This window comes from Symphalangus syndactylus, chromosome 4, assembly GCF_028878055.3.
Source record: "Symphalangus syndactylus isolate Jambi chromosome 4, NHGRI_mSymSyn1-v2.1_pri, whole genome shotgun sequence".
In the NCBI taxonomy this organism is placed as follows: Eukaryota; Metazoa; Chordata; class Mammalia; order Primates; family Hylobatidae; genus Symphalangus; species Symphalangus syndactylus.
This window is the reverse complement of record NC_072426.2, coordinates 68,217,145-68,233,531: the sequence shown is the minus strand read 5'-3', so window position 1 is coordinate 68,233,531 and position 16,387 is coordinate 68,217,145. Positions and strand designations below refer to the sequence as shown.

At 37.8% G+C, this 16,387-nt stretch overlaps 1 protein-coding gene across 2 annotated transcripts in view; it reads left to right on the top strand.

Moving 5' to 3' along the window:
• YME1L1 (YME1 like 1 ATPase) overlaps positions 1–16,387 on the top strand; it is a 44,181-nt gene that overhangs the window by 7,038 nt on the left and 20,756 nt on the right. The window contains exons 3-7 of one of the 2 annotated variants that reach the window (XM_055274977.2): positions 2,617–2,779; positions 5,764–5,862; positions 12,158–12,267; positions 13,561–13,711; positions 14,417–14,500. In XM_055274977.2, coding sequence (XP_055130952.1) covers positions 2,617–2,779; positions 5,764–5,862; positions 12,158–12,267; positions 13,561–13,711; positions 14,417–14,500 — 607 coding nt within the window. The remainder of the gene's footprint in view (positions 1–2,616; positions 2,780–5,763; positions 5,863–12,157; positions 12,268–13,560; positions 13,712–14,416; positions 14,501–16,387) is intronic. The other variant, XM_055274978.2, reaches the window with a different exon arrangement.

Below are 16,387 nucleotides of genomic sequence, written 5' to 3'. Positions count from 1 at the left end.
CAAAAATAAATAAATATAAAAATGTAATCTCAGTTTTTGATTTAATCTAGAAAAAAAAAAAACCCTGTTTTTACAGGGAAGTGGAATAGGTAGGGATTTAAGAAGTAAAGAAAACTCTTAAATAAAAAAGGACCAGCAGATTTAGGGAGCAGCTCATACTTCTAGGGCTGAGATAGAGTCAGGAAGAGTTCTCCACCCCCAGGGCTGAGATCCTGACATTGTTGGCGAAGGCATGGCCTTGGCTCACTGAATGGTAGAAAAGTTGCTGCGATGTCATGCCAGGGTAACGTGCTGGAAATCTGGGAAGTCTGCCCTCTAGGATACTGGGAAAAGCTGTTCCTGGGGATGTGTCCTACTAGAGAAGCTGTTACAGGAGTGGCGCCAGGGGAAGCTGCTAGGTCCTGCTGGCCATTGTGCACTCCAGGAGCCAGGGTTTGGTGAAACTACACAATTGACAGGAGCCAGATGCTATAGAAACCATGGGTGTTACAGACAGGAACCTGCTGAAAGAGCATACCACAACCAGGAATCAAAACCTCTCTTCTTACAGTGTATGTTCAGTGACTTCCTGACGAAGCTTAACATTGTTTCAATTGGCAAAGGAAAAATATTCGAAGGATAGAGATCCATGTTCATGGAGCCAGCAAAAAGGATGAAGAGCTTGGACATGACCAATAACTGGCACCAGAACCAGAACCCTTCTCCCTCTCAATCCCTGTACACTGCGGGTTTCTCCAAATGCCTGTTGTCTATGATTCGTTTTGTCCATCGTTCTTAGTCACGGCTTAGTTCAGGTTCTTGCCATCTTTCACTTGTTCCATCAGCCTTCTCTCTCATCCTGTCTAGTTTCTTTGTTTTATCATTTTTAAATGTTTTGTAAAGACAGGGTCTTGCTTTCTTGACCAGGCTGATCTCGAACTCCTGGCCTGAAGCAGTCCTCCCACCTCAGCCTCTCAAAGTGTTGGGATTACAGGCTTGACCACCATGCTAGGCCAGTCTATCTTCCTTAGTTCTCCATTTTCTTCCATAAGATGGAACTAATCATATTACTTAGAGAATTAAATTCAAACATGGCTCTTTACAGTTTGGCCATAACCTATGTCTTTAATTTTTTCTTTCCTTGAATTTTTTGAGATATTCCAGACCCTTGGATGGCTTTTGGTTTGCCCCCGTCCCTAAGCTGCCTTCATCATTTTTAATAGCTTAAAAAGTACTTTTAAGTATTTTATTTCATCATGCCTTTAACTGTCTTTTACTATGTGCTGTCATGTATGCTAGGATATGTAGATGAGTAAGACATGATCTCTGCCCTTGATCCTTACTATTAGGAAATAAGGTGTATTTTATAGTTATGTTAGTATTAAGAAAATGAATTCTAAGAATATGAGTTATAGCTAATTTAAAAAGTACCATATTCCCAGACATCAGTCTAAAGCTATATAATCCGTGTCCATGCCTCTTTTAAAAAAAACTTTATTTTTAGAGACAGAGTCTCCCCTTTGTAGCCCAGGCTGAAGTGCAGTGACGCTATCATAGCTCACTGCAACCTCCAGCTCCTGGGGTCAAACATTTCTCCTGAGTAGCTGGTGCTGCAGGCGCATACCACCATGCCCAGCTAATTTTTTAATTTTTCATCAAGATGATGTCTTACCATGTTGCCCAGGCTGGTCTCAAACTCCTGGCCTCAAACGATCCTCCCACCTTAGCTGTTTTGGGTTTGAGTAACATGTAATTGTTACTTGCCTTTAAGTGCCTCTCTTTCCGCTCATGTGGACAAAAAAAAATCCCTATCCTGTTGTTTAAAAGTGGGTATATGTTACACATAATTGTGATTTTTAGACTTTTTTTGCCTGATTTTCACACAGTTTTGACTTTAATTTTCTTCCTTATTAGAAGATATGGGTAACTTTAGAACCTCTGAGTTCAAGGAAGGATCTAAGCAATGAGGCCAGAGGAGTGAGATGTCCTATGGTAACCAAGCATACTATTCCTTTGTCAAGTGGGCTTTTGTTTATGGCCGCTTGGGGGCTTAAAAGCTCCATGGACTGGTGAGGATTATCATTTGAATGGAATTTCCCCAATTCAAGAACCTTACTATTATCCTCCAATCACTTCTACACTGTTGGGGAAAATCCCCCGGACCTTATGTAACATACTTTATAACCCTGCAGGTAGTTACTCTTACACTCTTGTCATTATAAGTGCTTGATCAATAGTTGATAGACTAGCTCTTGATCAGAGTACCCTTGTATGGAGAGAAGGAAAAAATAGCATACATTTCACTTGATTCTGTGAACCATAATGCTTAGGACAGTAGTGGTTTGGGTTTGATTTAAAAAAAAAAAAAAATGTTTTTCTCATTCATGCTGAAATGTCATCTCTTTATTTAAGGATACCATTAGGAATATAATTTTTTAACCTATGTCAAACGTCATATGACTGATCTCAGTAAAACGAACTGTAAAAATATTTGCATCAATTTATTTTTAAATATTAAAAAAGGAAATATATTTGTTAGACTTTTAAAATCTAATTGTTTTAACTGATAATATGTACTCCTTAGGTTAAATATCTTGATAATATTAATGCATACCTGGTTGACCCAATCTTTTACAGCCTTCACTTAACTTAAGGGACCTTGGATTATCTGAATTAAAAATTGGACAGATTGATCAGCTGGTAGAAAATCTACTTCCTGGATTTTGTAAAGGCAAAAACATTTCTTCCCATTGGCATACATCCCATGTCTCTGCACAATCCTTCTTTGAAAATAAATATGGTATGTTAATGTATTTTTTGTTCCAATTAAGTATTTTAGCACTATTAATAATTATAGATACCATTTATTAGCTTTTAGAATAGCATTTACTGTGGGCTGGGTTCCTTCCTAAGGTGGTTTTTGTTTTGTTTTGTTTTGTTTTGTTTTTTTTGCAATTTTTCAAATTGGAATAATACTAGATTTACAGGAAAGTTGCAAAGATAGTACAGAATTTTGCTTCCACTAATTTTGACATCTTACATAACCATGTTACATTTGTTAAAACTAGGAAATCAACATTGGTACAATTTTTTTTTTTTTTTTTTTTTTTTTTTTTTTTTTTTTTGAGACGGAGTCTCCTTCTGTCAGCCAGGCTGGAGTGCAGTGGCGCAATCTCGGCTCACTGCAAGCTCCGCCTCCTGGGTTCATGCCATTCTCCTGCCTCAGCCTCCCGAGTAGCTGGGACTACAGGCACCTGCCACCATGCCCGGCTAATTTTTTGTATTTTTAGTAGAGACGGAGTTTCACCGTGTTAGCCAGGATGATCTTGATCTCCTGACCTCGTGATGCACCCGCCTCAGCCTCCCAAAGTGCTGGGATTATAGGCATGAGCCACCGTACCCGGCCTAACATTGGTACAGTATTTTTAACTAAACTACAGACTATTTGAATTTCAACAAAATTTGTTTTCACCAAATCACTAGTTCTCTGCAAATGTCCTTTTTCTTTTCCAGGATCTGATCCAGCATACCACATTGCATTTAGCAGAATGGGGGGCGGTGTTTGTTTTAATTTTAGGTGACACACATTTAATTCCAGGAAACATACTTAATCTTTGAGAATACATTGATTAAAAAAACAGTTATCCCTTTTGTGGAATGTCTACATTTTTTTTTATTTGAATCTCGTAACAGTATGGTAGTATAATAAGTGGGTTCATACTAGTCTGAAAAGGGATGTCAACTTTATGAGTTTTTCTTTGGATGGCACTTAAACAGGCCATAAAAGTCCAGGAACAAAATAGCAGGTTTGAATAGTTTATAATGAAGGTTTAATTTGAAGCTGTCCTTTGCATAAACTTAATTCATTAATTAATTCTTTACACTTCCTTTACCTTTATTTCAGTGTAAGGACATAAAAAACCTTAGTGTGAGGAAAAAATGAAATGGTTTTGAGCTTGGGGGCTTAGACTGAAAGTTTGCCTCTGCCTAAATTTGCCTTCTTATAAAATATTTGGCCCATACTAAGCGTTCAATAGAATAAAATTCTTTTTGTTATTATGTTATTATGATTATTTCTACTGCTCTTCTAGTCTGCATATTTACATTTACTCTTAAGATCGTTCCTCATACCACCAGCTGCTTGCTAGGTTTAGGCAGGCAGAGGTATTAGGAAGGGATTTTTTGACTGGAATGCTAAGGGACCTTGAAAAGTCCCTAAATTCTAACTGAGACACACAAATAGATGATAACCACTGTTTATTTCTGCTGTTGCTGCTGATGACCTTTTCCCTAGGATCTTGGATGTAAAATAGGATGAGACACAATAGTCAAGAGAAGCAGTTAGGAAGGATCAGTGAAGTATTCATGGCTTGACCTTTCTTTTTACCCAATGACTAGGGAAGCTTTATGAGGGAAAGATAATAGTAGCTATGATTTACAGTGTTTTTTTATACCATTAGAGCTTTTGAAATTGTCTCTAAGAAACAGCAGTTCTTTATCTCTTTATGTTCTTAACTAAAAGTAATTTTAGCCTAAACACAGTACATCGTTTTTTGTTTTTTGTTTTTTTTTAAAGAGACAAGTTTCGCTCTGTTGCCCAGGCTGGAGTGCAGTGGGGCAATCTCGGCTCACTGTAAGCTCTGCCTCCCCGGTTCATGCCATTCTCCTGCCTAAGCCTCCCAAGCAGCTGGGACTACAGGCATCCGCCACCACGCCTGGCTAATTTTTGTATTTTTAGTAGAGACAAGGTTTCACCGCATTAGGCAGGATGGTCTATATCTCCTGACCTCATGATCTGCCCGCCTCAGCCTCAAAGCGCTGGGATTACAGGGGTGAGGCACCGCGCTCGGCCTTAAACACAGTACATCTTTTATCACTGGTTTTGTTTTGTTTTTGAGACGAGTTTCACTCTTGTTGCCCAGGCGGGAGTGGCATGATCTCAGCTCACCACAACCTCTGCCTCCCGGATTCAAGTGATTCTCCTGCCTCAGCCTCCCGAGTAGCTGAGATTATAGGCATGTGCCACCACACCTGGCTAATTTTGTGTTTTTAGTAGAGATGGGGTTTCTCCACGTTGCTCAGGCTGCTCTCAAACTCCCGACCTCAGGTGATCCACCCACCTCCACCTCCCAAAGTGCTGGAATTACAGGCGTGAGCCACCACTGGGCCATCTTTTATCACTGTTAATTTGAATTTAGTTTCATTAGCAGCTACATTTGTATGCCAGATAAAATAGATAATGTAGGCCAGGCGCGGTGGGGGTCACGCCTGTAATCCCAGCACTTTGGGAGGCCGAGGCAGGCGGATCATGAGGTCAGGAGATCGAGACCACATCCTGGCTAACACAGTGAAACCCCATCTCTACTAAAAATACAAAAAATTAGCCGGGCATGGTGGCAGGCGCCTGTAGTCCCAGCTAGCTACTCGGGAGGCCGAGGCAGGAGAATGTCGTGAACCCAGGAGGTGGAGCTTGCGGTGAGCCGAGATCGTGCCACTGCGCTCCAACCTGGGCAACAGAGTGAGACTCCGTCTCAAAAAAAATAAATAAATAAAGATAATGTAACCAACAAGTGATAGCTAGTAAATGGAAGAACTGTGAGATGTAAGGTAGTTAAATTAGCAATGCTTTAGACATTTTCATAAAAGCAGTCATATCATGGATAAATAAAAGTTGAAACTCATATTGTGATTTCTCTAATATTTGATACAATTATTTATATTTCATAGGATTTTTGTTTTTTGGTTTGGAAATTAGAAAATTTACTTTTTGCAATTTCCCTCCAGGTAACTTAGATGTATTTAGTACGTTACGTTCCTCTTGCTTGTATCAACATCATTCAAGAGCTCTTCAAAGCATTTGTTCAGATCTTCAGTACTGGCCAGGTATGAAGCAACAACCATAAATTTTGGAAAAAATATATATTTATTTACTGTAGTCTGATTTGTCTTTCTTAATGGCATTAATGATTCTAAACATTGATTTGCAATTCACAGGACCTAAAGAGTATTTGGAATTGATGAGTTTGGGTACTTCTGTATAATTTTTAATCTGGAAAATATATAGGAGCTAAATTTTGAGCGTGATAGTGCCACAATAAATCAAACTCCAGGGAACTTATCTACACTTGTTTCAAGATAAATGACTAAGCACATTTGCTTACTCATCCTCACTTTCAAAAGCCCATTGAAATTAATTTTATATGTATATATATGAGAAAAAAAAGAGCAACAACAGAAAGGTTTCGTTAATGGACCAGAAATTTGAGGACTTTCAGTAAGTTGTAAAATAGGTGACATCAAATTGACAGTAAAATCAAATTTGCATTTATTCATATAATTTTTGAATACAAGGCACTAGTGATAGATGTCAGGTGATAGTGATCACTGTAAATGAAAAAGACATGTTTTCTACCTTCATGGGACTAATGGTGTCATGAAAGAGGTAAGTACTTCTGCTTCCAGTAGTAGAACTCAGGAAAAACCCCACTCCCAGGTCCAGTAAAATTGGGCTCTGGGATGGGATGGAATAAGCAGTTGAAGATTGCCAGAAATGGGCCAATCACAGTACAGTTATGGCCTTTAACCTTTAGATAAATTAGCAAAAAAACACTTTTCTAATAAGACGTCTGTGTGTGTGTGTGTGTGTGTGTGTGTGTGTGTGTGTGTGTGTTGAGGGACGTCTGTCTGTGGAGACTCCTGGTTTGAGCATTGATGCCAAGGAAAGAAATAAGATAGCATGCCAGATTACTTTGGTTTTGAATTACACATTCACTAAAGGTATTCTGCTCATTCAGCATAGTCCATGTTTTATATTCTGAATATATTTACTTTTGCTAGTGTTGAGGATACCCGTTTGTAGTCAATACTGATGACTGTGTTTGTTTTGTTTTGTTTTTGAGATGGAGTTTTCCTCTTGTGACCCAGGCCGGAGTGCAATGGCACTTCCTGGGTTCAAGCAATTCTCTTGCCTCAGCCTCCTGAGGAGCTGGGATTACAGGTTCCCACCACCAGGCCCAGCTAATTTTTGTATTTTTAGTAGAGACAGGGTTTTGCCATGTTGGCCGGGCTGGTCTCGGAACTCCTGACCTTAGGTGATCCGCCTGCCTTTGCCTCCCAAAGTGTTGGGATCACAGCGTGAGCCACGGCGCCAGGTCCTGATCACTGTATTCTTATTTATAAATACAAATAGATTACCAAGAATCCACATATTTGAGGAAAACTTAAAGCATAAAAGAGAGGCACCAAGTTCAGCAGAGAGACCCAATAACCCTCTAAAGAAATAGTTAATGAAGAAGACAGAAGAAGACAGCTGATACGTTTTTAGCTATTGTTGGAAGGTTTATAAAAACTGAGCATGTGTTACCTAGGGCATGAAAACTATCTTAATAAATTTTCCTAATGTTGTAACTCTGAGGTCAGATTCTCTCAATGTCAGAAAATAAAGCTAAAAATCCAGTAACAGAAAAGACAGCTTAAAAAAATACCTAAATACGGCCGGGCACAGTGGCTCACGCCTGTAATCCCAGCACTTTGGGAGGCCGAGGAGGGTGGATCACGAGGTCAGAAGTTCAAGACCAGCCTGGCCAACATAGTGAAACCCCATCTCTACTAAAAATACAAAAATTAGCCAGGCATGGTGGTGTGTGCCTGTAATCCCAGCTACTTGGGAGGCTGAGGCAGGAGAATCACTTGAACCCAGGAGGTGGAGGTTGCAGTGAGCCGAGACCACGCCACTGCACTCCAGCCTGGCAACAGAGCAAGACTCCGTCTCAAAAAAAAAAAAAAAAAAAAAAACCTAAATACTTGAAATTTTTAAAACCCTTTTCTAAATGTCTCACGACTGAATGGAAATCAAAACTGAGATTACAGACACTCAGTAATGAACCACAGTGAAAATCTGTATATCAGACTCTTTTGGTGAGGACAAAATGATGTTGAGGGTGTTACATAATTTACTGAGAAATCAGGTTGGGTGCAGTGGCTTATGCCTATAATCCCAGCACTTTGGGAGGCTGAGGCAGGCAGATCACCTGAGGTCGGGAGTTCAAGACCAGCATGGCCAACATGGTGAAACCCCGTTCTCTACTAAAAAAGAAATACAAAATTAGCCAGGCGCATGCCTGTAATCTCAGCTACTCAGGAGGCTGAGGTAGGAAAATCGCTCGAACCCCAGAGGTGGAGGTTGCGGTGAGCCGAGATTGCGCCATTGCACTCCAGCCTGGGCAACAAGAGTGAAACTCCATCTCAAAAAAAAAAAAAGAAGAAGAAAAGAAATCAAGATGGGCTGGACACAGTGGCTCACGCCTGTAATTCCAACACTTTGGGAGGCTGAGGCGGGCAGATCACTTGAGGTCAGGAGTTTGAGACCAGCCTGGCCAACGTGGCAAAACCCCATCTCTACCAAGATATACAAAAATTAGCTGGGCGTGGTGGCAAATGCCTCTAGTCCTAGCTACTCAGGAGGCTGAGGCAGGATAATCGCTTGAACCTGGGAGATGGAAGTTGCAGTGAGCCAAGATGGCGCCTCCATCCTGGGCAACAGAGCAAGACTTTATCTCAAAAAAAAAAAAAAATCGAGATATAAAGATGGAAAATAAATTGAATTTCTGAAAAATAATAGAAGAAATTAATACACACAAAGCAAACATTTTAAAATAATGGGTGGAAATAGTTTTAATTAAACCAAAAACAAATTTAGTATAAAAAAACAAAACAGAGCAACTTAACAATTCTGATTAAGAAACAACAGGAAAATACAAACAGTATTAGAAGTATGAGTGGGAATTGCCATGGATATGTGAAGGTTTTAAAATTGCAAGGTAGTATGTGTAACTATATGTCATAAATAAAAATATGTTGAAATGGACAATTATCTAAGCAATAAATTAACAAAGTTAACCCAAGAAGAGATAGGATAATAACCATGAAGTTTAAAAGACAGTATTTTAAAAATATTGTTCCCTTGCCCCAGAGGCACTAGGTTCAGATAGTTTTTATGGCTGCATTCTTCTAGAATCTTGAGTTTCTTGTTACTTTAAAACCTTATTAAAAAGAAAAAGAGTAGACTTCCCTATTTATTCCATGAGATTGCTGTTAGTAAAACTTGTTAGTATTAGCATAAGGCCAGGCACTGTGGATCACACCTGTAATTCCAACACTGGGATGATCGCTTGAGGTCAGGAGTTCAAAACAAGCCTGGACAACATCTCAACAACAGCAACAAAAATTAGCCCGTCGTGGTATCATGCCCCTGTAGTTCTGGATACTTGGGAGGCTGAGGTGAGAGGTTTGCTTGAGCCCAAAGTTCAAGGTTACAGTGAGCTATGATTATGCCGCCATACTTCAGCTTGAGTGACAGCAAGATCCTATCTAAAAAATATATATAGTATATATGTCTGTCTGTCTGTCTGTATATATATACATACACAAGCATGACAGAGGAACAAAATAGATGTGTTTCACTTAACAACAGAAATCCTAAATAAAATCTGAAGAAAGCAAATCTAGAAATGTGCTAAAAATATTATATCATGATTAAGGAATACAAAAGTGATTTAAGATTATTAGTAAGTCAATTTATCATATTGATTAGAAAAGAAAAATATCATTATTTCAATGTATGATAAAAAGACATGATATATTTTAATTGTTGTGCTTCCTGAAAACCCTTAGAAAGTTAGAAATGGAAGGAAACTTTTAAAATTTATTAAACATCTATTGTGTTCCTGTTAATTTGAGAAACATGGAGTATCCTGGTTTTTTTCAGCATTAATTTGGAGATTCTGAACAATATGATTTAAAAGAAAACTAAATGAGCCATATATAAGTCAAAAGAAGGAGTAAAATTATAATTTGCAGGTGATAACGATTGTTTACCAGAAAATTCAAGAAAATCATCCAAAAGGCTGTTGAAGAGTTCACTGCATTGTCCATACCAGATAAATGCATAAAAATCAGTAGCTTTCTTATATTCTAGCAGCAGTTTTATTTACAATTTCTTTAAAACCCAGTAAATGTTTCATCCTGACAAGAAATATACAACATACATATATACACACGTACACACGTGTGTGTATGAAGCTTTACTGAAGGAAATGAAAGATGAACTGAGTGAAATAAAATAAGAGAAGGCTGTAATCCTATTTGGAAGAACTAGGTATTATAACAGTATCAATTTACGCCCAAATTTATAAAGTCAATACAACCCCAATCAAAACTCTAATGACCCACTTGGGAAATTGAGAAGTTGATTTTAAACTTAATTTGGAATAACTGAGAACATGTTAAAAGAATACTAATGAAGGGGATTTTACCCTACTTAAGTATATGAAAATACAGATATTTAGCCATGGAAATCAGCAGTGTAGTATTACAAATAACTAAAATTAAAAAATTTAACCTAGTGCTGGCATACATCAGTGCAACAAAATTAAGAATTTTAAATCAATAAGCAAATGATGGATTATCAAATGTTATCAGCCTAAGTGGCTGTTTTGGAAAAATCAAGTTCTTTTTTTACATCATACCAAAAAAAAAAAGTTCCAAATATGTTAAAGGGCTGAAAACAAAAATATAAAACTGAAAATATTAGAGGTAAGTAGACTACCTTTAAAATCTTAGTTTGGCAGTGAAACTCTAATCAAGTTAAAATGCAGAAAACACAACAAAGGTATGGCTACACTGACCTAATAAATTACTGTATAAGATCGAAAGACAAAGACACATTAAAATAAATGTTTACAATGTATATAACTAAAGATTACTATCTGTAACATCCATATTCTCTAAATAAAAATGGAAAAATGTGCAAAGGACATGCATGGTCAATTTACTAAAGAAATAAAAATAGTCAATAAAAATACAGAGGAAGCTTTTCAAAATTTTCCCGCACTTGTAATCTGGGAAATGCAAAGTAAAACAAGGTACTGTTATTTTTGCCCGTCAGACTTGTACAAATTTGAAAGATTCATGTTATTTAGTGTTGGCAAGGATATGAAGAAAAGGAAACTCATAAGCATTGGTGGGCACATAAATTGATAACAGCCTTTTTTAGAAAGTAGTCTCTTAGTGTCAAACAAAATTTAAACCTTAACAGTGTTTCTTTTAGGAATTCAGTCTACATCTGCTGACATACATGTACAAGAATGTTCACCACAGTATTGTTTCCAGCAATAAAAACCAGAAAACAAATAATGTTCAGGGAAATGGTTGAATGAATTGCACTCTGATAAATTGGAAAAGTATAAACAGCCATTAAACTGAATGCACTGTTCTGTTCTGAAAAATATGCATGAAAAATGAAAATTGCAAAAAATTAGGTACTATTTCTAGAGTAGTTTTATAGAAAGAGCATGTATGTGCATGCATACAAGGGTAGTCAGAATTGTTAACAGGTTATACTTCTGGGAAGTGGGATTGGGGCTTGAGAAATTAGAAGACACTAATTTGATACACTTAACCTTTTTTTCAAAAACACATAATTACCAAAAACATGTAAAAATCAGTTGTGTAGATTCAATCTATTTTAATTACTTGGTTGGGTTTGTTTTTTTTAAATCACAGTTTATCAGAGTTGATACTCAGTTTTTTAAATTATATTGTATAACCCTCTGACTTCTCTATTTACTTTTATCCCCTATCAACATAAAAAATAGGCCAGGCGTGGTGGCTCATGCCTGTAATCCCAGCACTTTGGGAGGCCAAGGCAGGTGGATCACCTGAGGTCAGGAGGCTGAGGCAGGATAGTTGCTTGAACCCAGGAGGCAGAGGTTGCACTGAGCAGCGATGCCTTGCACTCCAGCCTAGGCAACAAGAGCGAAACTCCGTCTCAAATAAATAAATAAATAAATAAATAAATAAATAAAGTTCCTTTTGAAAAAAGGACGATAGAAAAAACCATAGGCTGGGCATGGTAGATTAGGCTCCCAGACCTAATCCCAGCACTTTGGGAGGCTGAGGCAAGAGGATTGCTTGAGCCCAGGAGTTCAAGGCCAGCCTGGGCAATAAAAGGAGACCCTGTCTCTACAAAAAAGAAGGAAACAAAGGAAAACATACTGAAGCGTCAGGCAAATTAGGTAGACTAGGATATACAGGTAGGGTGTCAGACTTTAGAATCTTAGGCATTTTTCTTTTCCTGTAACAATTTACAGTTGACAGTGAATGGTATTGTTTTATTTAGTTTTCATACAGTCTCGGGGTTTTAAAACTTTGAAATCAAGGACACGACGTCTCCAGTCTACCTCCAAGAGATTAGCTGAAACACAGAATATAGCGCCATCATTCGTGAAGGTAATTAGACCTTTTTATGATCCAAAAAGGAAATATTTTCAAGTTGTTAGAGTGAGGAGCTTCAATATCTGATTTCTTTTGTTGGCTGATAGATATTCTTCCTTCTTTCCACTAATAATAAGGGATTAGTAACCTGTGTAATCATTATACCTCTAACTCTTCTGGGCACCAGACTTGCGTCTCCACTTACTAGATTTTTTTCCCACAAACCTACACCTGTTGAGGTGTTCTCTGTATTAATGAGCAGCATCCACCCAAGCTAAAAACCTGGCTATCAACCTACATTTGTCCATGTTGCCTCACCTCTCACATCCATTAACCACTAAAGTCCTGTTGATCCAACCTCCTAAATATTTCTTACATCTGTTCAACTGCCATAGATAGGCTATAACTATTTGTTGCCTAAATTACTCTAATGAATACTTGTTTAGTCTCCTTGCCTCTAGTCTTGCTGCGTTCAGTCCAGCCTCCAGACTGCCACTCATCAATCTTTCTAAAATGGTGATCTAGTTATATTAGTCTGCTTTATTGCTTACCTCTACCTGATACACTGGAAATTTCATCCTTTGGTCTCTAACTGCCATGTTTCTCTTCTCACCATTCAATATGCCCCTCTGTTTCCCTGCTCCTCTCTTGGCATTGAAGTCTTATATAAGATTGCTTATAGTTCTTGAGCACTGAAGGCTATTGTTTCATGCCTCCGTCATATTGTTCGTGGTGTTTATTCCCTGTGTTTTAGATGTCCTATTCTCTATAAGGCCATTTCTATATTTCTGAGGTAGCATTGATTTACCACCATACATAATACTTCTAACATAATATCAAAATGATTTAAGAAACTTAGCTATTTACATATCTTTTTCCAGTAGACTGAAAACTTTAAGATCAGTGGTTTATTTTATCTTTACATCTTCAGAACTTACATAAGGCCAAGTATATGAACGGTGCTTAGTAGACGTTTAGTAAATTAATGAGATTTTTTCCTCTAGCAAAGATAAAGGGATATGAACATTAAGCCAATGAAACCCTAAGATAATATGTGACCTGTTTTCAGTATGGTGTTCGTGCAGAGAATAATGCCACTTTCTTTATATTATTAATTGATTGATGCAGGAATAGGATCTAGTGTTAGTTTCCTAGTTATTGATTAATTCATTGCTGAGCCTTAATCTGTTTCTTCACATTGGCAGTAAAAATTACAGAATTTTAGTGAATTTTTTTGAGTGGTCACAATATTGTTGGGAAGTATCACTGCATCGTTAACCAGTACTGATGTGTTGTTTGTGTATTCAGGGGTTTCTTTTGCGGGACAGAGGATCAGATATTGAGAGTCTGGACAAACTTATGAAAACCAAAAACATACCTGAAGCTCACCAAGATGCATTTAAAACTGGTTTTGCGGAAGGTTTTCTGAAAGCTCAAGCACTCACACAAAAAACCAATGGTAAGTTGAATTGACACCGTCCATGTTTGAGAAGAGTAACTGAAAGGAAGTCATAGTCCTACATTTAAGTAACTTTTCTAAGACCATCTATCTATTGATTAAATTCCACTATATTTGTAACTTAATCTATGTAGAAATGGAGATACTGCTGATGGTTTCCCTTTCTCAAGAGAGAAAACAAATTGGAGAACAGGAAGTGTGAATGGCTTCATAAAGGTTTTTGTTTCTTTGTTTTTTGTTTGTGTTTGTTTTTGAGACACGGTTTTGCTTCATTGCCCAAGCCAGAGTGCAGTGGTGCAATCATGGCTCATTGCATCCTTAACTTTCTGGGCTCAAGTGATCCTCTCACCTCAGCCTCCTGAGTAGCTAGGATCACAGGCGTGTGTCACCACACCCAGCTAATTTTTGTAGAGATGGAATCTTGCCATGTTGTCCAGGCTGGTCTTGAACTCCAGGGATCAAGTGATCCTCCTGCCTTGACCTCTTAAAATGCTGGGATTACAGGCATGAGCCACCATGCTTGGCCTTAAGTTTTTGATAATAGGGTACTTACAGGAAATCATAGCAGTTGTGAGAAAGAATGCCAGATTCCAAAATTGGATGTGATGAAATATAATTATTAACAATAACCTAATATTTGCATTTCATTGAGCTGTCATATTTCATTAATGTGATTTCATGTAAAGTTTTTTCTTTCTCTCCTAGATTCCCTAAGGCGAACCCGTCTGATTCTCTTCGTTCTGCTGCTATTCGGCATTTATGGACTTTTAAAAAACCCATTTTTATCTGGTAAAAGCTTTTTTTATTTATCTAACTTATTTCTTATTCTTTTAAATATATGATTCCTTTTAATGCCTAATCTAACCCTTAAAGAAAGAACATATTAATGTTTATAGTTCTAGAATTAGGCTTTCATTCCTAGTAGTGGTTAGTTTCCCAGATTTTTAGAAAATGATACCTGTCCAATTATAAAATTAAAAATTATCCTGGTCAACAGGGTGAAAGGAAAATAATTAATTTTAAAATTATGTAGAAGAATTTTATAATAGCAATACAAGCTGAAATAGTCTTCTATTTCAAAGATAAATTCAGTTTATTCATAAAATCACATTAAATGTTTCCCTTTTTTTTAGTTTGTTTATCTGAAATTAAGCAATAGTGTCAGACTTAAGTGGTTCCAATTACCTTTTCCACTACTGTGCAGTTTTCACCCTGTGTTCTCTATTCTCTTTAATATTAAGGATATGTACAGATTCTTAAAAAATACTTTGTGGGCCAAAACTATTGGTGTTCGTTCTAGAATTACTATTTTAAATTTGTTTTCCCAGCTTCTGTGTTCCTGATTTATTAAGCATTTCTTCTTAACCCCATATTTTGCCAGCTCATTTTTCAGCCTATCTTAGCAGTATTTTGGGCTTCTGAGGAAATTAGAAATTGCTCCATTTACTCATTTATAACTGCTGTAGTTTGGAAGTTTCTACCTGAGTGGGAAAGACTTAAGAAATCCTTGTAATAGTTCTCCAAAATTAATCTCAAATATTTTACTGTCCTATCAGACTTTTTCTGTCTTGCTTGTCAGACTTAGTGATGTCATAATTGATAGGTCATTTGAGGGCAAGTAATAACAGTTGTCAGAGGAAGAAGACTACGTGAAAAGTATAATATGTGTTAAGCCTCAATTTTTATTAATGTGTGTCAGTGTTTTCTGCTAACTTTAAGGCAGTGTATTTCAAAGTGTAGGCCTGTGACCAATTAGAATAATCGAAGTGTTTGTTAAAAATGCAAATTCTCCTGGGCCCTGTGCTGTGGCCTGAGAATTAACATATTTCTCAAGTGAGTTTTGTCCACACCAAAGTTTGAGAAACTTTGATTTAAGATTTCTATCATTAGATACTACAATGAGAAGTAGAAAATAATTTTTGATTTTATTAACTGAAAAGTACAAATAGGTCATTTTATTTTATTTCATTTCATTTATTTTTTTTGAGATGGAGTCTCGCTCTGTTGCCCAGACTGGAGTGCAGTGGGGCAATCTCGGCTCGCTGCAACCTCCGCCTCCTAGAGTTCAAGCAATTCCCCTGCCTCAGCCTCCCCAGTAGCTGGAACTACAGGCTTGCGCCACTATGCCCAGCTAATTTTTTGTATTTTTAGTAGAGATGGGGTTTCACTGTGTTAGCCAAGGTGGTCTTGATCTCCTGACCTTGTGATCTGCTCGCCTCAGCCTCCCAAAGTGCTGGGATTACAGGTGTGAGCCACCACACCCAGTCTTTATTATTTTTTATTTTTTCAAGTTTATTAAGAAAGTAAAGGAATAAAAGAATGGCTACTCCATAGGCAGAGCAGCCGAAATATGTCTTTTTAATGTGAATCACTTACTCTTTGAAGATGGTTTAGAAATCCAGAAGACCGGATGGTCGTGGTGGCTCATGCCTGTAATCCCAGCACTTTGAGAGGCTGAGGCGGGTGGATCGCCTGAGGTCAGGAGTTCAAGACCAGCCTGACCAACATGGCAAAAACCCGTCTCCGCTAAAAATACAAAATTAGCCGGGTTTGGTGGCGCATGCCTGAAATCCCAGCTACTTGGGAGGCTGAGGCAGGAGAATCGCTTGAACCTGGGAGGTAGAGGCTGCAGTGAGCCAAGATTGTGCCACTGCACTCCAGCCTGGTAACAGAGCA